Source organism: Podarcis melisellensis (genome assembly GCF_964234715.1).
Source record: "Podarcis melisellensis genome assembly, chromosome: 16".
Classification (NCBI taxonomy): Eukaryota; Metazoa; Chordata; class Lepidosauria; order Squamata; family Lacertidae; genus Podarcis; species Podarcis melisellensis.
Window position 1 is genome coordinate 35,784,984 of NC_138533.1, and position 24,443 is coordinate 35,809,426.

General features: G+C 45.6%; 1 protein-coding gene across 2 annotated transcripts in view; it reads left to right on the plus strand.

Annotated features, from left to right (window-relative positions):
- SLC15A4 (solute carrier family 15 member 4) overlaps positions 1 to 10,126 on the plus strand; it is a 54,667-nt gene extending 44,541 nt beyond the window's left edge. For both annotated transcript variants that reach the window (XM_081893367.1, XM_081893366.1), the window contains exons 7-8: positions 1,775 to 1,933; positions 8,229 to 10,126. In XM_081893367.1, the coding sequence (XP_081749493.1) occupies positions 1,775 to 1,933; positions 8,229 to 8,377 (308 nt within the window). In that variant the 3' untranslated portion in view covers positions 8,378 to 10,126. The remainder of the gene's footprint in view (positions 1 to 1,774; positions 1,934 to 8,228) is intronic.
- Positions 10,127 to 24,443: the final 14,317 nt, after the last annotated feature.

The following is a 24,443-nucleotide window of genomic DNA, read 5'->3' on the forward strand; positions in this document are numbered from 1 at the left end:
GCGCTTCTGCACATGCATGACCCCCGAAACCCAGAAGTAACCTGTTCCGGTACTTCCGGGTTTCGGCGGTCCGTAACCCAAAAAAACACAACCTGAAGCGGCTGTAACCCGAGGTATGACTGTAACTATTAAACTCGAAATGACCCCCTGGGGTCATCTCGTCCAATTCCCTGAAATGCAGGAATCGCAGCTAAAGAATCACCGGTGTATGGTCATCCCACCTCTGTATAAAAACCTCAAACAAATGAGAGTCCACCTTCCGAGGGAGCCCGTCCCACTGTCAAACAGCTCTTAGAATCAGAAACTTCTCCCTAATGCCGAACCCAGAAATATAAAGCTTGGCCCACCTTTTTGCAGGGTGGATTTTAAAAGTAGGCACCAGTGCTTTTGAATTGTGCTTGGAAAATTGTCTGGCAGCCTGCGTAGTTATTTTAAGTTTTCTTCCAGCATGCAACATGCTTCCACTTTCAAAATCCTCTGCAGCCCGAGTGTTGGGATAAAACGCAAGAGTTTGTGTTTGAACTGGAGTCTCCCTGCCGCTCTTAATTGCTTTTTGACATTTGTCCACCCCTCTTCCAGTTGCTCTACAAAGCTTTTGTTTCAATCTTCTGGTGGTTATCTGAGCTAAAAGGCACATAATGAGAAGCTCAGCACCTCAGAGATGGGAGTCAGATATTCTGGGAGAGTGGCAGATTGTCGAACACTGGTTGGATATTCTGGGAGAGTGGCGGAGTGCTGAATGTTTTGATGGGGCTCTCCATTCCGCTGTTCCGTTAAGCCCTTCAATTTGCATAATAAGTTGAATTGCAGCAATTATGACACATTCCTTGCTTTGAAACGCACGTGTCCTTTCCTTTGCACAAAGAGCCCAGATTTCGTACGGAGTAGAAACCAGGCTCTGTTTATAGCAGTCTTTTATCCAGCAATACGAGCTCAACTTCAGAGGCTTTCAGAAATGCAGGCATCGCCTTTAGTCTGCAATCCTGTTTGCAAAGTCAGAGGCACCTGGATAATCTTGCTGCAGTTGCAGAGCAGTGATGGGGAATCTGCGTCCTTCCAAGATGCCGTTGGACTCTCAGCTTCTCCAGCAAGTATGCCCAGTTGTCAGAAACAATGGCATGAGCCTCCCCTAAAAAAACACCCCCTAAGTTGAACAAATGTTGGGGTTCGGGGCTGACGTAAGGTCAGGCAGATGTTTTAAAAGCCTCTATGGAGGACTGTGGATTCTGCATATCACAAGAAGCATTCTTTCATGCAAAGGAAGGGACATAGGTGCACAGAGGCTGATTTGTAAGTGTGTGTCAAAGCAGTGTCTACATGGCAGTTAAGGCAGTTGCCTTAACTTATCCCTTCCATGCTTTTGGCACATGAGTAAATATGTGAGATTTAAACCCTTAAACCAAAGGGTTTTGGTCCTTAAGTTTTACATTCTATAGCATAGTGTTTAACACGCTTCACAGTAGCCTTTTAGGATTTAAATCAGGTGTGGAGAACCTTTGACCTTCCAGATGCTTACTGAACTACAACTCCAATCACCCCTGGTTGTTGGCCATGTTTGCTGGGGCTGAAACAAATAAACCTGTAATTATATCTCTCGCTCACTGTCTTAGAATGTGCCATAAACATTACAGATAATGTGTGATGAATAATAATTGTGGGTCCACAGGTTTTGAGCCTGTGTCTTCATGGCCTTTATACTCGTGAAAAAAATGTTGCCCAAAATAATGGATAGAATTCGCCTTAATTCCTCTCCCCCTTCGTTCTTTTGTTCCAGGTCTGGAATTTGCATATTCTGCTGCTCCCAAATCTATGCAGAGTGCTATTATGGGTCTCTTTTTCTTTTTTTCCGGAATTGGGTCTTTTGTTGGATCAGGACTTCTGGCTTTGGTGTCTATTACAGCGATTGGCTGGATGAGTAATCACACAGATTTGGGTAAGTTATTTATGTGTTTGTTTGTTTGTTTGTTTATGTTCCAGCATGTTAGAGAAAAAGAAAGCAGAGTACTTATTCCTAAAGCTGCCGCATGCTGTTAATTTTAAAAACTTTCCTATCTTAGGCACGGCTGTTTTTTCTAAGCTGCAATTTTCACTGGCAACCTTCTCCAGAGGAGGCATTTTAAAAGCTGAGCAACGATTACACAGAAATTCCGAAACAACCCTGTAATAATTCCACCCCCCACCCCCGTATAACAATGCTGGTTCGTTCGTTACTATCTTTAGAATGCTGTTAGAGGCTGCTCTGGAGAAATTGTTCGCTGAGCAAAGCAGTTGACACCGCGGTTCTCCTTTATTTTGGTGCCCTCTGAGCAAAGTAGCTGGTTATAGACCATCCAAGGGATTCTAACTACTATCTTCTGGTTGCAGATCCCTCCTTCCTTCCTTCCTGGTGAAAGACGACTGAGAGGGTTGTGAGGAAATAGCTTCAGATATTGCCAGATGAGACGGACTATCTGAATCCATACTAGCCCTGGGTTCAGGCCGGGTTGGGGGCCAAATCAGCCTCTGTCATTCTAATGGATGAACTTTATTATTATATTTATTTATTTATTTATTTATTTATTTATTTATTTATTTATGCATACATACCCCGCCCATCTGACCGGGTTTTCCCAGCCACTCTGGGCAGCTCCCAACAGAATATTAAAAACACGATAAAACATCAAACATTAAAAACTTCCTGATACAGGGCTGCCTTCCAAAAGTCAGATAGTTTATTTTCCTGACATCTGAAGGGAGGGCGTTCCACAAGGGAAGCACCATTACCGAGAAGGCCCTCTGCCTGGTTCCCCATAACCTCACTTCTTGCAGTGAGAGGACTGCCAGAAGGCCCTCAGCGCTGGACCTCAGTGTCCGGGCAGAACGATGGGGGTGGAGACGCTCCTTCAGGTATACTGAGCCGAGGCTGTTTAGGGCTTTAAAGGTCAGCACCAATACTTTGATTTGTGCTCCAAAACGTACTGGGAGCCAATGTAGGTCTTTCAGAACCGGTGTTGTATAGTTGTATGCCGCATTCTGGATTAGTTGCAGTTTCCGGGTCACCTTCAAAGGTAGCCCCATGTAGAGCACATTGCAGTAGTCCAGGTAGTCCAAGATGGAAGGACAGGAGGAGTGCTATGCTGCTGCTGCTGTCGCTCAATCTCTCAGTGACCTTCAGAACCACTGGCTATAATATCCTTCTGGACTGACCCTGCTGGATGGATCTCAGTAGCACTGAGCTACAATGGCTCTGTTCCTACCTGCAGGGTTGTGAACAAAGACCAGCAGGAGAGTCTTGTCTGACCTCCTGCTGTTTATGTCACAGGACACCATGCGCCTAAAGATATGTAATGAAGGTGCTGTTGTGATGCATCCAAGGGAACAGGGGCAATTGGCATCAGGACCACAATCCCTCAAGGACCACCTTGCCCCAGCTGGCTCCAGCTCACCGGCCGGTTGCCAGTTGACCTCCAGTCCTTGGTTCTGCATCAATCAGCAACTCAGAGCTTCAGAGGCCTTTCAGAAGCTGAGCACGCAAGCCAGCAGATAAAACAAACTTCACGACGAAGGGCAGACAGAGGCATATGTAAAGCATATTTACAAGCAGTTTATTCAGCATAGATCATTTTTTAATATATATATAATTTTTTATTGGTTTTTTCAACACAGATTTAAAGACAAAACAAGACACCATACATAAACAAACAAAACATATAAACATGTATAATTTCAAACCTCATTTTCATAAACCTTACTTCCCAGACTTCCCCTTACCTCTCCTTTTCTGCATCCCTATTTTGAGATTTTTTCAACAACTCCTTACACCAATTATCTAATTACTTATTTTCTTTTTTAGCTTCTTCTCATACTTAATCAATTGTAGCTATAATTCAATATTTTCTTTTCCCTTGACATTTTAGCACTCTTCAATTTTACAACAGTTCTTAAGATATACTTTAAATTTCTTCCAATCTTCTTCCACCGTCTCTTTTTCTTGGTCACGGATTCTGCCGGTCATCTCCGCAAGTCCCATGTAGTCAATCACCTTCGACTGCCATTCTTCCAGTGTGGGTAGTTCTTGTGTCTTCCAATACTTTGCTAAAAGAATCCTTGCTGCTGTGGTAGCATACATAAAAAACGTCCTGTCCTTCTTAGGCACCAGTTGGCCGACTATGCCCAGGAGAAATGCCTCTGGTTTCTTATGAAAAGTACATTTAAGCACCTTCTTAATTTTGTTATAAATCATTTCCCAGAAGGCCTTAATCCTCTGGCAAGTCCACCAAAGGTGGTAGAAGGTACCTTCAGTCTCATTACATTTCCAACATTTATTATTGGGCAGATGATAAATTTTTGCAAGCTTGACTGGGGTCATGTACCACCTGTAAATCATTTTCATAATATTTTCTCTTAAGGCATTACATGCCGTAAATTTTATACCGGTGGTCCATAACTGTTCCCAGTCAGCAAACATAATATCATGACCAATGTCTTGTGCCCACTTAATCATAGCTGGTTTAACTGTCTCATCTAGTGTATTCCATTTCAACAGCAGGTTATACATTCTTGACATATTCAGCATAGATCAAGACAAAGAAAACATGTCTGCTCTCCTTCATGTCCAAGCAAGAAGCATAAAGCAAAAGCTATACACAAACTGAAGTTCCCAGCAAGCTGTGCTGGAATGTAAACAGGCATGTGACATACAACAGCTCCACACATCTGTTTAGGTGGAATGAAATATCAATATCCTAACAGGTGCCAGGCGAGCCTCCCTGGGGAGAGCATTCCACAAATGGGGAGCCACCACAGAGAAGGCCCATTCTCACGTTGCCACCCTCCGGACCTCTCGTGGAGGAGGCACACGAAGAAGGGGGGCCTCTGTTGATGATCACAGGGTCCGGGTCGGTTCAAATGGGGCAAGGCGGTCCTTGAGGGATTGTGGTCCTGATGCCAATTGCATGGGATGGGGGCAACAGCAACAGCCTTCCAGCTGGGGGCGCTGTTGTGCTTTGCAGTGCAGCAAGGCAAGGCCCAAGCAGACTGTAAGACAAGGCAAAGTGAGACACGGTTCAAGGGGAAGGCAAGGCAAGTGAGGATTCAGACTGGACACAAAGCTGAAGGCAAGGCTCAGTGTGTCCTCTGGAAAATCCAGAGCTTTGCAGTTGCTCCAGCAAGGAACACACTGAAGCCCAAGCCCTTATATAGTAGCAGTAATAACATCGGGGCAGCCTAATAGTTAGCACCACCTCCACTGTAAGATGCTGCTCTGCTCAGAGGCACCTGAACATTTCCAGACATCTCCTTCTGCTGCAATGGAGTATGGAGAGCCTCAGTTTTCCCTGGGCCTTCAGCCATGGAGTCCTCTGAGCTAGAGGATGGCAGTGCCTTTATCCCCTGAAGCCGACGAGCCTCACTCCAGGGCCGTGGCAGGGACTTCCTGGGAGACACCTGGTTGGAGACTGTGGAAAGCAAGGTGTTGGCCTGGACGGGCCTTTGGTCTGAGCCAGCAGGGTTCCTCTTACAGTACAACAGCGGTTCCCAGATTTCGGGGGGCCATTCGCCCCATAAACTCAGTCCCAGAGCCCCCTGCTGTATAAAAAGCATTGTTTAGATTAGCGGATTGCACAAGGAACATGATAACACAGTAAAATTCAAAGCAGCAGCAATTAATTGCTCATTTACCGTATTTTTCGCTCTATAAGACGTACTTTTTTCCTCCTAAAAAGTAAGGGGAAATGTGTGTGCATCTTATGGAGCGAATGCAGGCTGCACAGCTATCCTAGAAGCCAGAACAGCAAGAGGGATTGCTGCGCAGTGCTCCCTCTCACTTTTCTAGCTTCTGGCTTAGCTGCACGCAGCCTCTTCAGGGCAGCGGGGAGCCTTCATCCCGCTGCCCTGAAGGGGCTGCGCAGCTATCCCAGAAGCCAGAAGAGCAAGAGGAATCAGTGCACACCGATCCCTCTTGCTCTTCTGGCTTCTGGGATAGCCACGCAAAGCCTCTTGATTTCAGCGGGGGCGCTCCTGCCTCTTTGCTCAAGAGGCTTTGCGTTCCTTTCTTGTTTTCCTCCTCTAAAAACTAGGTGCATCTTAGGGTCGGGTGCATCTTATAGAGCGAAAAATACGGTATTCAAAATCCAACCCAAACTGTCTAGGTTAATGAATTCAACAAAATGGGTGAACGTGATACATTGATGCCGGGGGCTTTTCCAAATCTGATAGTCACTGGCATCTCCGGCACCACCCCCAGGTAATCCCACCGCCCCCCCCCCCCAAGGAAGCAGCACCATCCACTGTGTTGCGACATTGGTGGAGCTGCTCTGAGGTATAGAGAAGGTTTGATAGAGAAGGGGGGGGAAACCTCATAGAAGGCTCAGAGCCAGGAGAACTATCCCAGGCAGAGTCATTTCCCCCGGCTGATTGATCCCATTTCCTCCACATGCCGCAGCAGCACAGTGTTAACTGTGTTGGCTCAAATCACTGTGTTTCTTTAGCTCCCCCTCACCACTTAATTTGCCCACAAACACTCAAGTGCCAGCCCAGCCCCCATGAAACAATTAAATTATTTCTGGAGTTTAAAAAATGGAGATTTTTCATGGCGTTAACATCCTGACCTGTAAAAGGGAAATTGCTACTTTTAAAAGACTCGGCCTCTGCATTGTTGTTTTTTCATGTCAAGTGCAAAAGCCCCTTTGGGCTCTTCCGAGAGCTTGTAATTATAAATCCATTTAATTGAATCTTACGTTTTACGTAATTAAAGTAATTTCAACTTGACATGTATGCACAAACAAGGATTGATGAGTACAGAATTTTTTCTGACGCCCCACCACCCTGGTCCCTGCCCAGTTCTAAGTAATAACTATAATGAACCAGTTGGGTGGTCCTCCTGAGGTCTATTGGACTCTGCGTGTGGACATGCAACATTAGCAAACAAAGTTTCCTTAACAGAAGCGTAATTTTCAATGAGCTTTCCTAATTTAGGAAACTAAACCCTAGTTTTGAAGGAAAGCTGAGTGCAAGCCCTGTGCAGGTGAACTGAAGTGTCTTAATTGAAGAGCAAGATCTCAGGAAAGTTTTCACACGGTTCCAAGAAAAGGAAACTGCTAAACACAGTTTCCTATTGAGGGACAGCTTCTGTAGAAAGAAAATATTTTAGCCCATGGGCTGCTCTCTAGAGACTCAAGCAGCTCCCAAGAATACAGGCAACCCGCGTCATCCACAGGGGTTCAGGTCCAAGGATTATGCGCATGTACGAAAATCGTGTGTAGCTAAAATTGCCTTTTCCTGGCAAGGGGCGAGGGAGCCCTGCAGGGATGCCTCCTCATGTTTCCACGTCTTCCCTTTCTCCACATGAGTGACTGAAGACCAGCCGCCTTTGTAGCTGTCACCTATTCATCCCTCTACCCTGCATAGGTGGAAATGGGGAGCGTGCCTAGTCTGCATTGGGGGGAGAGAGCCGCTCCACAGCTAGCCATCCCACTTTCTATAAGGTGGCCAGTGAGGGGAAGGGCCAGAGGTGTGGGGAAGCTTTAGGCCCCAAGTGGACCTGGAGCATAGAGCCTTGTGAGATCTTTGTGGGTTCAAAATCTTGCATCACCACCACTCCCAGAGCTGTTAGCCTTGCAGGCTCACCAGGCAGGAGTTGCCTGGTCAGGTGTAGTTTTTGGACTGATGGAAAGGAGGAGGAGGGAAGCAAGCAGAGAAGGCAGAGAGAGATGCAGGCAGAAGAAAAAGGCTGGGATAGAGCGGCAGCGGAGCACATACGCTTGGAATCGTGGGTGTTAAATGCACATAAGACAGAGGTCAGCAACCTAAGGTCCTCAGGCCAGTTTCAGCCCAAATGGGTTCTGGATCCAGCTCCTGGACGGTCCAGAAATCTCCGCATGGTTCTGATTCATATAGTTTGGGCTGCACCATTTTTTCTTTGGAAATCACTTCTGCCCAGGTGTGATTTTCGGCATCTGGGCATGCGCAGAAGCGATTTCCAGCACTGAGCCGGTCCGGCCCGCTGACAATCTCCACAGGAGTGATCCGGCCCATGCCCTGTAAGCCTTGCCGACCCCTGACATGAGATGTGATTTGCCCGCAGGAAAACCAGCCAACCTCACTGTAAAGCTAGCATTAGTGTTTCCCTTTTGGCAAAACATTTGTGTTCCAGTTAACACTGGCTTGAATCCTGGTTTACATGGGATGGAATTACTTCATGTAACGGCATGAACTTACCTTGTCTCTCTCTTTCTCTCTTTTCCCTCTAGGTAACATTAATGGGTGCCATTTAAACTATTACTTTTTTCTGCTGGTTGCTATTCAAGGAGCAACCCTACTCCTTTTCCTTATTGTGTCTGTCAGATACGACCGCCAAAGATCCCGGACTAGCGGACCTCCCGCCAGTGTGCGGACCTGACATCTGCAAGGGAAGAGCAGCTTTTATGATCGACGTTTGACATCAGATGAACCATCCATCTCTGAGGTCTTAAATGCTAATACAGTGGCCATTTGTGGCCAGGAAACATTTTCTTTAAACTTGCATGTTAACATTGCGTTCTTGCCTCAGCCCTCTTTGTTCCTTCCCCTGTAAAAGTAGGTAAGTACCTTGTGCTAGCAAGATGGCCTTGTCTTGCCCGCTGCCCAGAGACATGGCCCAAGCTCTGTTTTTCAACTGTGTTACCCTCGGGCACAGAAGATGCACAGAAGATGCAGCGAACTTATTCGAAGCTGTTTCCTTCAGTCTGTTGAAGCTGGGGATGATTAGCCTTTGGATACAGAAGCGATGAATGACTGCCTACTAAGGAGACGTTTAATTTCTTTGAAGAATGACTTTGAAGGAAATGAGCAAAAGAAGGTTGCTTGCCTTGCTTATCCATTTCCCCAGAAATTAATGTTCTCCTTTCTTAAAACGGAAGTGTCGGTGTGGATGGGGGTGAGAGGTCTCTGTTGGTGGTGTTGGTTATATGGGAATGAAGCGGTGTGGAATTTTTTTTACTCCTGTGTTGTCCAAAAAGGGAAGCAACTTCAACCTACGTGGTATTTTCCGCGGCAAAAGTTACGAAACTACTGTAATGAACAGGCCTCGCTGTGCAACATGGTGGTCCTTCTGTTACTGTCTCATTTCTATCCGTTAAATCATTTCGTGGCGGGAAGCTGAGCTGGTATCAGAGTCTTTCCTTTCCCCTTCTTTTCTGTTGCCTCACGCCTTGAGAATTTATCCTTTTCTTTCTTAGGTAGGAGTTGAAATGTACTCAAGTGTTTGGGATATATTGTGTGCTGTGAATAAGCAAATCTGTTGCTGTTACCTCATTTTTAGGTCACTTTCCCATTTAAAAGCTGATGGCGCGGAAGGGAGTAGAAACTAAAAGTATTTGAAAGTGTAATTTTGAGCTAGGTTGGATGGACATTCTGAAGGGCACAGCCAATTTGTAATGGAGGCCCAAGATGGATGGAAGTTGTTTGTGGTAGGACCTTGGCAATCTGTGTGCCAAAACAAGGCCCAAGAATCTACATTGACTGCTAGCCAAACAGGTTCTCCATTAAAACCCCATCTTGTGGAGGACAAGGCTCTTGTATATAAATCAGGAAGAGGGAACATTCGACCTTCCTGAAGTTGGACACCCAGGTCCCATCAGCCTCAGCCAGCTTGAGCAGTGGTCAGGGATGATAGGAGATGTAGCCCCAAACAACCTTAAGGGCCGCAGGTTCTCCACCCCTGACGTAAATCTGCCTTGAGCTTCTCAGCAGAGGGGTGTACCATAGAAACAGTTGGGTTTCCTCAGTCATTTTCCTAGCCTTCTTAATTAACCTAATGAAAGGAAGAGCCTTTATATTTCATCTTGCGTGTACCTCGCTCAAATGTTCTCTATTTCTCACAGGGCCTGATTTTCAACCACATAAAAAGCAATATTTTGCACAGAAATTGCAGATTTCTGGCAAGTGGGTGTCAGCTTCATCTAATAACAAATGGTTTTCCAACTTTTTTATTTTTGGTGGGGAGGTGATTAATTTTTAAGAGTATTCAAACATTGGAATGGAAAAGGCGCCTTTGGTTTTCTATAATTTAAGTACCTTCATTTGGAAATGTTTACAAAAGCCCGTGTGCGGGGAACCTGTGTTCTAGGCTGAATAAAAAAAGTATGCTGCAGGTATTCTGTTCTCTGTAGTCTTTGATGGTCCCCCTTCTGCTGTTGAATACCAAGAAGGCGCATTGTGGCTTTACAAGTTTGCTGAGATCCATACAGACAAAAGAAGACGATCTGTTGGACCAGACCCAAAGGAAAAACTTGCTGGACTTGTTCAGAACTGCCTGGCATGATGCCCGAGAAAAACGAGGCCCTAAAGCAGGAATAATCCAGGTTCTATATCAGGTTTCCTCAACCTCAGTCCTCCAGATGTTTTGAGACTACAATTCCCATCATCCCTGACCACTGGTCCTGCTAGCTAGGGATCATGGGAGTTGTAGGCCAAAAACATCTGGAGGGCCAAGGCTGAGGAAGCCTGTTCTATATGTTAATACTTTATAATTCCTGTACAGGGATGGGGAACTTTTTTCAACCTGAGAGTCACGTTTCCTTTTGGGAAGGTTTCCAAGGGCCATACGGCAGTGGCGGGTGAGGCCAGAGGCAACAAATGTAGATTTTACAGGGAGGCCAAGATGAAGCACAAGTCCTGGGGACAGAAACCCTCACGTAAAATGGGTGCTGGGGAACGTGAGTGCTATTATAGGTGTGTGAGTGGATAAATTTCTCCCTTTATTCCCACAGCAAAGGTTGTAATCCCCATCACTAATCCCAGGTCCCTGTCTCAAATCCCAGTGTCAGGGTTTCTGGGAGAGAGGAGGAGATGACAGAGGAGACGGAGAGCGAGTGGGAGGAGGGGCAGAAGGATGAGGAAGAAGATGACGGAATTCTGAGGGAATCCACGAGTCTGAGCAGCGAGTCAGAGGATTCTCAAAAGGGGGTTACCTTAATCAAGCAAAAGGGAGGAGAAGGGAGAAGCGGAGAGGAGCCCAGTGGAAGACAGACGCAGCAAGAGGCGTCTCAGCCGGAACGGAGTAAAGGGGGTGGAGTCGTCAGCCTCTCGGAGGGAGCAGGATTAGGAGAGAACAGAGAAAGGGGGTTGGAGCAAGGTGTTCAGCCGGAAAGGGTGGAGAGCAGAACAAGGGGTGGTGTAGCGGTCGAAAGAAAGGTCAGCAGCAACGTACGCGCGCCAAGTTCAAACGTAGAGGCGCGCGGAAGTGGAGAGAGCTCAGGGGAGGAGCCCGGCCCTAAAGCCAGAAGGAGGGGGGAAGAGGCGGCAGAGGATTCAGCCTCAGGCGAGTCACGGAGAGAGGGAACCCAGGGGGGCAGGAAGACCCTGCGGAAAAGAAAGGAGAGGAAGAGGTGGTCTAGAGCCAGGCTATTAAGTTGGTGTGGAAGAGGGGAGGAGTCAGAGGGGACTTCAGCGGTCTAACGTGACAGACGTACGGCCACAATGCTGAACTGTACGAGAAGCAGAAATCTTCAATAAACTTTTCCTGTAAATAAACTGCAACGGAGTGAGGTCTCTGGTGAGCTGGGACCCGTCCTGGGTGGCCGTGACACCCAGGTTCCTATTTCTAATCCTAAATCTCTTATCTCAAATCCCCAAATGCCTATCTCTAATCCCCAATCCCTAGCTCCAATCCTAGGCCCCTCTCTTCTCCCAGAATGTGTAGCTGTAATCCACATCCCTAATCCCAGGTTCCTATTTCTAATCCTAAATTATTTCTAATCCTAGGTCCTTCTCTCTAATCCCTAAATGCCTATCTCTAATCCCCAATCCCTATCTCTAATCCTGGGTCTACTCCCAGATCCCTAGCTGTAATCCCCATCACTAATCACAGGACCCTAGCTCTATTTCCTGGTTCTAATCATAAATCTCCAACCCACAGTAAATTGTCCAACCCACAGACAATCCCTGCCTGCACTCTCTGATAGCCACTATCTGACTGCTAGCATGTCATCGGTATCCAAATTAAATTTCCCCTCCGCTCTTCTGATGGGCTCACCAGCTCCCCCTGCAGAAAAGAGTATATTGCCACTCTGAAGGTCCTCTGGTAGTTGGGAGGCGGTGTATAAACAAAGAGCAAAGCTTTAATACATGCAACACACTCCTCGACATGAACATTTCAGTTCCTTTGTTACCTGCCTCGTTTTTGTCGCCAGGGTCAAAGCTTGTCTGAATACTCCAGAGAGACGACGGTGGATACAATCAATTGCATAATTTCACTCTTTTTTTAATATGGAGGGACTTGGCAGAGGCCCAATCTCTAGTAATTATGGCCATTTATGAAGATTAATTTGGCACTTATCAAAAGGAGACAGTCCCTTTCATTCAAAGGTTTACGAGGTTGCTTTCCACCAGTGTGTGTGTGTTTGTGTGTGTGTGTGTGTTTTCCATTTCCCATTCCTCTTCTAGAGAAGACTAATCAATTAAGTTTATGGCTAATTAAAGAAATACCTTGCCATGCATCATTTAAGAGTTATGGTTGATTTGGCTTTTTTTCAGATTGATTTAATGTAGCAGAAACATCTCTCACATTAAAGGATGTTTTGTGAGATGCTAACCAGGGCAGGGGTTTGTAAAGTAATAATTTAAGCTGCAGTCTTAGAAGTAAGTCTATACGAAAAAAAGGAGGGGGGAATCATTTTATTTATTGCCGTTTATAGACTGCCTTTCTGCCAAGGCAGTTTACCATTTTAAAATATTGACACCGACAAACAGCACAAAATATTCTCTGGCCTATTTACAGAGCTGATGGAACAGGCTTCCTGGACTGAGAAGGGCTGGTACTCAGTTCTAGAACACCTCCTTTGTATGCAGAAGGTACCAGGTTCAGTTCCTGTCATCTCCACATGGGAATTTCCCCTGCCTGGAATTTGGGAGAGGGGCTGCCAGTCAGTGTGAGTGAGCAGTAGTGAGCTAGGTCAGTGTTTTTCAACCACTGTTCCGCGGCACACTAGTGTGCCGCAAGATGTTGCCTGGTGTGCCGTGGGAAAAATTGAGAAATTTGAAAGATTTAAAAATAAAGTATTTTATAATTTTTCATATTTCTGTTTACTTACTATTTCATAATAAAGTAATTATAAAATACTTTCTTTGTGTTTATTTGATTCCTATTCAAGAGAATTACTTTATATATAGTCAATATAGGCACAGAGTTAATTTTTTTAACCTTTTCTAATGGTGGTGTGCCTCGTGATTTTTTTCATGAAACAAGTGTGCCTTTGCCCAAAAAAGGTTGAAAAACACTGAGCTAGGTGGACCAGTGGTCTTGCTCCTGCTCCAAAGGTTAGGACCTAAACCACTGGATTCAAGTTACAAGGAAGGAGATTCTGAATACTAAGAATATCATATAGTAAAAGGCCAGAGGCATTCCTTTTCGGAATTTTAAATGATGATATTGCAAAAGACAAAACAAAATTTTTCTTATACGTGATGTCTGCAGCAAGAATCTTGGTGGCTAAGTATTGGAAAGGGAATCAGTTACCCACTAGGGGTGAGTGGTTATGTAAGCTTCCAGAATATTTAGAATTAGCCAAATTGACAGACATAATAAGACCAAAACCAAAAAGTGAAGTAAAAAAAGAATGGGAGTGTCTAAATGAATACCTTAAAAGCTAAGGTTCGAGGACAGAAATCTGGCTGAGTCTGGAATAACCTTGTGAATTGATAGGATAGAGATGGTAAGGAAAACAGGAAGACACAATGAGAGCTAAAGGAGGTGCTGTGGGATTGGTGGAAGTCAATGTTTTTAGTGTTTAGTGTTTCTTTTTAGTATTATTAACTTGTAAGATATGGATTTGTGTTTTTTTATTTGTTTTTTGGATGTGGGTTTTTGTGTTTTGTGTATTTTCCCCCCGATATTTTTCGTGTTGTGTGGAAAATACTAATAAAATATATAATAAAAAGTTAGAAAAAAAGAAATAAAGGTGATTCTGAGTCAACATCATGAAGAATTTTCTGACATTAAGAGCTGCTTGACCATGGAACTGTCTCCTTAGGGAGGTTATGGACTCTCCTTCCTTGGAGGTTTTCAAGCAGAGGTTGGATGGCCGTCTGTCATGGATGCTTTAATTGAGATTCCTGCATTGCAGGAGGTTAGACCAGATGACTTCAGGATCCTTTCCATCTCCACAATACTACGATTCTATGAAACGCAACAGGACAACAACAGTAGTTTATTTGTTGACCCAAAAGTTGAATTAATTATTATTATTAATTCTTTGCAATAGATGACAAATAAATCACATACATTATTTCTTTATTAGGTGACAAACTGAATAAATTCATAATTTTGCATTAGGTGACAAACAGAATGAATTACAGTGGACGCTCTGGTTGCAAACGTGATCCGTGTGGGAGGCACATTGGCAACCCGCAGCACCTCGTCTGCGCACACACAGGTTGTGATTTGGCACTTCTGCGCATGTGCAAAGCACGATTTAGTGTTTCTGCACATCTGTGAGTGCCAAAACCCCGAAGTAACCCACTCTGGTTTCAGCGCATGCGTAACCTCCAGGTTTCAGCGCATGCGTAACCCGAAAACGTGCAACGTGAAGCGTCTGTAACCCGAGGTATGGCTGTATTAGGTGACAAATACATTGCATATACTATTAATTTATTAGGTGACAATAATTTGAACAAATTAATAAATAATTTTATATTAGGTAACATTAATTGTTGCATTATTATTAATCAGCATTCCATGACCACAAAATATGCTTAATCTTCATTCAAATGTTTGTACATTTCCCTGTTTCGTTTTGAGAAGTTGCAAGTTGTTTTTCTGCTCTCTGTGTGTGTTTTTGTGCGTGTGTGTGTTTGCACGTACACACTTTTGCAAAGCTCAGTACCCCGCAAACCTGCCATTCCTTCCTTTTTGACCACTGATGGTTCCGTGTTGGCTACGTAAGGAGCCACCTTCAGCGAATGAGTTCTGTATTGGTATCTACGATGGCAAAACTCCTTTGATTGCAAGGTGGGAATAGGTTTCCACTTTTAATCTGGAAGAATGATGCCCTGGGTACCTGTTCGCCGTGATATGCCTGCTGCTCCTGAGTTTAGGACCCACCCGCGACGGAGTGGCAGTGACCATTTCAAAGCAAGGTCACCCCAGCTAGCTATGAAATCAATTCACAGCCAACCAAGGACCCATCTGCAAGGTATCGAAATCCATTTGCAGATGGAGATATTATTAATCAGAGAAAACTGCCCCCCCAACCTTGCCAACATCATCCTTGAGACTACTAGGCAAGATATACTGGTACCTGAAATTGCTCAGCTCGGTGGAAAGATAATTTCATTTGGACAGTGTATATGTTTGGGTGGTTGACAGTGTCCCTGTAGTGAGAATTACAAACCGGCAAAGACAATCAGATGTTGGTCAATGTGAGTCTCAGACTGCACAGTAATTCCTTGATTCTTTATGCCGGTGCTTTGCACGGACTTCCCTAGCTTGGTGTTTCCAGATGTTGGGTGCCAGATCCTACCCAGTGCCAGATCTACAGATGTTGTTGAAAGGGGGAAATGGTCTGCGGGGGGGGGGGGCTTTAAAGTTCATGTCACCACCACTGAGAGAAGGAAACTTCTTATTATTATTATTATTATTATTATTATTATTATTATTATTATTACCACCGTATTTTTCGCTCTATAAGACGCACCAGACCATAAGACGCAGCTAGTTTTTGGAGGAGGAAAACAAGGGGGGGAAAATCTGAATCTCAGAGGCCAGAACAACAAGAGGGATCGCTGCGCAGCGAAAGCAACGATGCATCTTGCTGTTCTGGCTTCTGGGATAGCTGCGCAGCCTGCATTTGCTCCATAAGATGCACACACATTTCCCCTTACTTTTTAAGAGGGGAAAAGTGAGTCTTATAGAGCAAAAAATACAGTATTTATACCCCGCCCTCCCCAGCCAGAGCCGGGGTCAGGGCGGCTAACACGAATAAAATCACAGTAAAAACATAATAGGGGAAGGGGGTAGAAACAATTTAAAATACAGGTTAAAATGCAATTTAAAATGCAACCTCATTTTTAAAGTAGCCGATAGATCAAGACTACAAGGGGAGGGAAACTTAAGGGTCAGACTGAGTCCAAACCAAAGGCCAGACGGAACAGCTCTGTCTTGCAGGCCCTGTGGAAAGATGTCAAGTCCCGCAGGACCATAGTCTCTTGTGACAGAGCGTTCCACCAAGTCGGGGCCAGTACTGAGAAGGCCCTGGCCCTAGTTGAGACCAATCTAACCACCTTGCGACCTGGGACCTCCAAAGTGTTGTCATTTGTGAACTTTAAGGTTCTCCGCGGGGCATACCAGGAGAGGCAGTCCTGTAGGTACGTGGGTCCTAGGCTGCATAGGGCTTTAAAGGTCAAAATCAGCACCTTAAACCTGACCCCGTACTCCACTGGGAGCCAGTGCAGTACAGACTTCTTTTCCTTGGTGACAGCTGCCAGGGGGTCATGAGAAAGAGAAGGTCCTTCTCCTCTTGGTGTCCCATCGACTTTTGCATCTTAGTGGTGGCAGGAGTGGGATCACTTCCCTCACTGTAGAAAACCTGAATTGACATTTGTTCCAATTCAGCTTTAAAGAGCAGGTTTCCGAGGGAAAAGCTCGGGGGGGGGGGGCGTTCGGACACAGAAGGTTAAAGTGTGGACCTCTGCGTGGAAAGAGCAGCATAAAAGGTAAATATGGATAAGCTCTCAGGCATTCTTACAAAGGCATTTTTTTTTACATAATGTCACACTGCATCATGCATCATGCAGTCTTTAATCCAGGCATAGGCAAACTCAGCCCTCCAGATGCTTTGGGATTACAATTCCCATCATCCCTGACCACTGGCCCTGTTAGCTTGGGATCATGGGAGTTGTAGTCCCAAAACATCTGGAGGGCTGAGTTTGCCTATGCCTGCTTTAATTTTAGAAACAAATTGAGTTATCTCACCCATGTCGAAGTTGCACTGCATCAGGGGATTTGTAGTCAGATCATTCCCCATTCCACTTTCTTTCACATTGTTGACTGCAAGAGATCATTTTGGGTGCAAAACCTAGTCTTTTTTATTGGGGCCCGCCCCTTTGCTTGTATCATATTGGGCAAAATGAGCTTATTTCAATTTGTCCAATGAGATATTTAATACTTTATTATGCATCCTGTTTCTACTTGCATGCAAGGACCAGAGTGATACACCCAGAACACGCTCCAGTGGCTAAAACAAGTAATACGAGTCTCTTTAGCTAAATAATCTTAGGTTTCAATGGGGGGGGGGTTCCCCCCAAAGAGGCAAAGATATACTGCTTCAGGAGTGTCAGTATTTGATAGCTTGATGGCGTAGAATTATACAATCATGAAATTATACAGCCCAATCTTTGGAATCCCTGCAAGACACGAGTGTTGACATCATCAGATTTCCCGTACTGATATTTAAATGTAATCTCCAATCGTTTTTTAAAAAAATGGAGGCAGTTGATAACCTGTGGCTTGAATTACTGCACTAAGATTCACTTAAGGGAAGAAAGAGCAAAATGATAGCTTTGGGGAAGAATCCAGGGAAATAAGCTTCATTTGCCCAACAGAATTGTGATTTTTTTTTACATGAGAGGCCATGATAAACTGGAAGGGCGTGAGCCACCCAGGGGCTGTGCTTAGGTAACTTCATGGACTCTGGATACACAAAATTGCATATGCCTCATACAGTGGTATGAGTGTTAAGAATACAGTGGTACCTCGGGTTACATACACTTCAGGTTACATACACTTCAGGTTACAGACTCCGCTAACCCAGAAATAGTGCTTCAGGTTAAGAACTTTGCTTCAGGATAAGAACAGAAATCGTGTTCAAGCGGCGTGGCGGCAGCAGGAGGCCCCATTAGCTAAAGTGGTATCTCAGGTTAAGAACAGTTCCAGGTTAAGAACAGACCTCCAGAACGAATTAAGTACTTAACCCGAGGTACCACTGTATGCTGTTCTTGCCATCCATCTGTCTCAGGAGACAATGGAAGCATGTCCCTTTGGAGATGAAGTCACACTGTTGTCAGGTTACATTACCTGTTGCGGCTGTAGAGACCAATGCAGGAGAGACATGTTTTGTTGCAGCTGGGGCAGAGGGAGGCATCCAGTTGTGCTGCTGCAAGTGCACCATGGCATTTCTTCTCTCTCTGCTCCTCTCAGTAGTCATTCCTCCCCTGATCACTGCTAAGCTTGATCAGATTGAGGTTGAATCCTGACAAGACAGAAGTACAGTTTCTGGGGGACGGGGCTGGCAGGTGTGGAGGACTCCCTGGTCCTGAATGGGATAACTGTGCCCCTGAAGGACCAGGTGCGCAGCCTGGGAGTCATTCTGGGCTCACAGCTGTCCATGGAGGTGCAGGTCAATTCTGTGTCCAGGGCAGCTGTCTACCAGCTCCACCTGGTACGCAGGCTGAGACCCTACCTGCCCATGGACTGTCTGGCCAAAGTGGTGCATGCTCTGGTTATCTCACGCTTGGACTACTGCAATACGCTCTACATGGGGCAACCTTTGAAGGTGACCCGGAAACTACAACTAATCCAGAGTGCGGCAGCTAGACTGGTGACTGGGAGCAGCCGCCAAGACCACATAAAACGAGTCTTGAAAGACCTACATGGGCTCCCAGTACATTTCCAAGCACAATTCAAAGTCTTGGTGCTGACCTTTAAAGCCCTAAATGGCCTCGGTCCAGGATACCTGAAGGAGCATCTCCACCCCCATCATTCTGCCCAGACACTGAGGTCCAGCGCCGAGGGCCTTCTAGAAGTTCCCTTGCTGCGAGAAGCCAAGTTACAGGGAACCAGGCAAAGGGCCTTCTCGGTAGTGGCACCCGCCCTGTGGAATGCCCTCCCATCAGATGTCAAGGAAATAAACAACTATTGGACGTTGAGAAGACATCTGAAGGCAGCCCTGTTTAGGGAAGCTTTTAATATTTGGTGAATCATTGTATTTTAATATTCTGCCGGAAACCACCCAGAGTGGCTGAGGAGACCCAGCCAGATGGGCGAGGTATAAAAATTTATTATTAGTATTAGTATTAGTATTAGTATTATTTATTAATTCTGGTTCTCTCACTAAGGTTTCTATTTCCCATCCAAGATGCTGACCCAAGGATGGGTGAAAATTCACATACACCCCTCCCAGGCTATATCATGGCTGTGGGTGGATTTGAACCCTGGTCTCTCCCAAGTGGCGATCCAGCGCTCTAACCTCTGCACCACGTTGGCTGTCAGTGCTCTCCTTATTGCCCTCAGATAAAATTAGAGCTGCATTTTGGGAGGTTGGCTGTGGAGGAAAAGCAAATGGCACTGGCCAAAGGTGGGACTGGCAGGGCAGATGGCAAGGAGGCCAACAGTAGGTGGCACCAGATCCAATGACAGGGATGCCCAACTACCGTATCTTTCCATGTACAGTGGTACCCCGCAAGACGAACGCCTCGGAAGACGAAAAACTCGCTAGACGAAGGAGTTTTCCGTTTTCTTAGCCGCTTCGCAAGACGCATTTCCCTATGGGCTTGCTTCGCAAAACGAAGCTTGCCCCGCAAGCTCCGGGGATAGCGGGGAAGTGCAGCGCGTCTTCCCCGCTGTCCCCGCACCTCTTTTGAAGCATGGGGCGGCGGGGAGAGGATTGCTTCTCCCCATTGCCAGCCCCGCAATCTCCGAGAACAGAGGGGAAGGCGTGCGCGCCTTCCCTTCTGTCCCCGGACCCCTTTTGAACCAAGGGGCGGCAACGGGGAGAAGTGATCTTCTCCCCTCCACCCGTTGCTTTAAAACAGGTCCAGGGATTGATTGATTTTCAATTCATTCCTATGGGAAACCGTGCTTTGCAAGACAAAAAACTCGCAAGAAGAAAAAACTTGCGGAACGAATTAATTTCGTCTTGCGAGCACCACTGTATTGGATGAGGTTTTTTGACTCAAAAACCATGTCAAAAAACTGGGGTCGTCCAATACACGGATAGTGGCATGGGGGGGCAGAAGCGGCGTGCCCGCCAGCCAACCGGTTGGCAGGACTGTGGCTTCCCCCCATGCCTCAGCGAGCGAGGAGTGATCTGGGGGCACTGGCTGGTGGGAGCGCAACTTCCCTTGATGCCACTGTGCGCAGCAAGCACTCCCTGGATTGTTTCCTGCGCCGCGGTGTCAGGGGAAGTTGCCCCCTGGCCAACCGGCCGCTGCCGCTGTGTGCAGGAAATGATCTAGGGAGAGTTTACTGCCCACAGCTGCGTGGGGGAGGGGCACAACAACTTTGTGCCATCTCCCCTCATTTTCTTAAAATTGAGTCACTCCAAAATAGGGTGGGGTCTTATACATGGGGGCGTCTTATAGATGGGGAAATACGGTAATTCTAGTCCTGCCTTTCTCCTCTCCCCCTGCTCAGTTCTACAAGAGCAATACTGAGATTTGAGAGGAGGCAATTGTCAAGCAGTGCCCCCCCCCCCTGGACTGGATATGAGTAAGGTTGGTGGCCTAATGGACTGCCACTCTCTGGCATCTTCGGCTAATGTGAAAGACGCCTTCAATCCTTTTGCTAGCCACCCCAGAGACCTGATTAGCCTCTGCCGATTTACTCAGTGGGAAGAAGAAAAGGAAAGAAGCGGGGTGGGGAGGATATCTCCTCTCCGCGTGCAACAGGATTAAATTGAAGCAGGTGATTACCTGTGATTTGAGGCTTTTTGCTTCCATATCAAAGGCCCATCCGTCAGCAACACAAGGCAGGTGTTCTTCTCCTGGTAAAATGCATAGATCTGCACGATGAACAAGGTAATAGCAGAGCGCAGTTGCGGGGAAATTGAATAAAATCAGCCCAAGTCGGGAAGGAGGGAGAAAGGGCTGCCCTGCTGTCACTCTGGAGCCCTGCTGCAGATTTCGCTTACGGAAGAGATTTCTGCACATTACTAGAAAAATACACCTGAAACGAAGGAATCTTCAGATTATGTTCGGCAAGGGATTCATGGTGGTTGCTCAGGTTCACTGTAAGGTGGACGACTGCACATCCCCACTTCCCCCAAAAGAGTAAATGTTTCTACAAACGAGGGATACAGGAAGCTGCATTATACTGAGTCAAGCCATTGGTCCATTGAGGTCAGTGTTGTCTACATTGACTGACAGTGGCTCTCAAGGGCATCAGACAACCCTACCTAGAGATGCCAGGGATTGAGGCCTTCTGGGGCCTTCTGTGTCACTGAGCAATGGTGCTTTCCCCTTGTGCAAACTTTTTCCCCAAGGACAAAAGAGGGCACCAAAGCGCATGTAAGCCAACATATGCTAATCCATGTGTAATGGATTAGATGCAAATATCTAATTTACATGGAAGTGGAATCCAGGTGACCTGCCTGCCTGCTCAGTCATGATGGGCAAGTTCAAGGCCCATCGGTGCAAGTCTTCTCCAGGTTTTTTGTCTGTGAAGCAGCCTTGGACCTGGCAGTCCGTCATGCAGAGGACTGTCCTTTACAAAGTAGGATGCATGACTATCCGAAGGGTGGGAATCAATGTCACACTCTTCCAGTCACGCAATCATTGCAGGCATTTCACGATTCTTGGCAGAACAATCTCCCATCTCTTCCTTCTGCACACTGTTCTGAAGGTTCTGTTGTGATTTTTGACTACGTGCCATTCTGTGCAGCTTCACACAGAGTCAATTAAGCATTGGCCGAAAGCCAAGGATGACTGAGCAGGGAGGAGTTATTCTGCTTTGAGATATGAGACCTTGGATACAGTTCCACCATTGGTTGAGGTCTCACACAGGCATGATGACTTATGACCTTACTGACTGGATAGTTTGTTGGTCAATGTGGAGTCTGAGAGTCATTTGGAGTTTGTTAAGAGAGAGCTAGTTAAGATCCATTTTCTGTTCTTGCATATAGTAACTTGTGGAGTCTGCTGTAAATAATAAACACATCTAAGTAACCAAGTTACTAGTAGCAGCATCTGGTTCCTGCTTCGTCCATCCTGCCTGCAACTGATTGCTTTCTGCATATGCTCTGCTAAGGTCTGGCTAAGGTCCTGCAACAGGTCAAATTTGTGAGACACCAATAGGTTATGGGCAGCAGATCAGTTGCAGAGTGTTTCTAAAGTTTCTGAAGTTGTGGACACCTGGGTCAACAGTCTCCCAGATTCCTAGCAAAGGAGTTGGTGAGGACTGGCCGGAGGTGATCAGTGGTAGCTGTGTCGTGTGTGTGTCGACGCCAGATGCTGACCTGGCAAGATCTGCGTGTCCTGGAAGACTGGACGTCTGGGACTGCTAAAGACAGACACCAGCTGGAGTGTTTGGAAGCTGGATGTTGCGGATCGCTCTCTGGAGTTGTAAGCTGTGAGTAGCTGGTTCCTGTTTGTTGTGGAACACTGCTCGGATGAAATGGCTTATCTGATGATGTTGCCATTTGAACAGCTCAACAACCACAACTATTTGCTATGGTCTCAGCGCATGCAGGCTACGTTGCAGAGAGAGTTTCTCTGGGAGTCGGTAGACAGGCCGACAATTTGGAGGGATTGTGGCAGATGGGAAGAGGCGAAAGCCCCATTGCAGCAGTGGGAATCCTTATTTGCAAGCAACCCAAAAATGGAAACAGGAAGAAATCCCGACGAAAGAAGAATGGAGAATGAAGTTGATGGAATACGCAGAACTAGACAAGCTTACGGGGAAAATTCGGAACCGGCGAGACCAGAGATTTACCGAGGACTGGAATAAATTTACAGAGTATATTAAGAATATATGTGAAGCTCAATTAACGTTTGTAGGTTTTCAAGAAGCTCTGTGATAATAATGGAAAGAAATATTGTTTTATAATAATTGTTAAGATTAATTTAGTTAAAAAACAAAACAATACAGATGCAAGAAATGTGAACAATGGTGAAAACATGAAAATTTCAAGAAAGGCTGAAGGAAGTCTGAAAGTGGAAAGATTAGAATTGGATGTATAATTCAAATGGAATGTTTTTCTTTTATTGTTAAATTTGAAAATTTTATAAATAAAAAATTAAAAAAAACCAGTTGTAGAACATCTTCTCCCCTCTCCCCAATCCTGCTTTCAGGCATCGGCTGCCCACAACCCTGGTTTGGCCCTGACAAATGGCCTGTTCTTAGACTATGTACTATATATGCTACCTAGAATTTGGACTGTTGAGTTTTTCTCTCCCTAGCTTTAAGTACTGTCTTTTGGGGTATGGTCCTCCTAGCCTCCAGATATACTGAAAAGTGCACACATCTTGCCTCAAACGTGGCTCAAAGCTTCCTCCCTCTCCATCTGACAGCATGCTCATTTTCTTCAAAACAAGGAGGACCAGAAACATGGTCAAGAGATAAACCACTGTGAATCTCTGAAGGAAACTCTCACACAAAGTTTTGTAAATGTTCCTTACAGCCATGTTCCCCATGGGACATGAGGACCAGAATCTTGCTTTATAATAAAACCACAACTTTGGTGTGAGTTGAGATGCGTTCCAGGTGGACAATGATGCTCACTTTCCATTCTCATGTACCTTGGCTTGATTTGCTTTTCCCCTGCATTTCAGTCAACCATTCAGTTTGCTGTAACGAAATATATTTTAACAGGCCTGGCACTGTCCACTGAGGGACCAGCAATGGAAAATCCATTACTCTGTTGTAAAGTATTGGTGAAAAGTTAATAATTTTGAAAGTGCCCTGCCAGAATCATAACGACATCTAAATTCCAAGGCATAAAGTTTGATGATCTCCAGTATTGTTAAATTGCCCTGGATAATATAACGGAAAAGAAAAGCAGCAAAGCAAAGTACTTGTAAATGAAAAAAATATGTGCGGAGAAGCAATAACTCAAAATTGCAGCGTGTGTGTGGCTACAGGAGTGCTCTTAATATTGGCAGAGCACTTGAAATATTTTTATACCGATTTCTGATGGAATGGAAATCAAATATCCTAATGTGTGGGGATTTTGTGAAGTGCAAAATGGATTGAATTCTTCGCCAGGTGTTATAGCAACAACTTTCAAAAAATTATATACACATATACATAAAGAAAGAGAGAGTGTTTAAGGGTCACTGTTGTTAACAATCCAATTACTTTTAAGCGCATGGTTTTAAAAGCATTTTCTTCCTCCAGATTTCTAGCTGTTGTGGGAGTTTGTTAACTATGTGAAAACCCCCTGAGAATGTGAAGGTAAATGACTCTTTTGCAAGGTTAACCCACTTCCCCAAATTCATATGACAGGTGGTGTTTGTGGGATTTGTGTGTGTTGCAGGAACCCCTGAGCACAGAGGGCCATTGCCCCCAATATGTGCCATTAAATGTGCATGAACACACACACACACAAACACACAAACAAACAAATGAACACAAACACAAATCCCTCTCCCTCTGCCTCTCTTCCCTGCCATCATTCCAGCTGGGATGGAAGCCATGATTGTGAGTACAGTGAGGGGGCAGGGAGTGATTAACCCTTTCTCCCATATGATGGTCCCAATCAGGGGCGTAGGAAGGG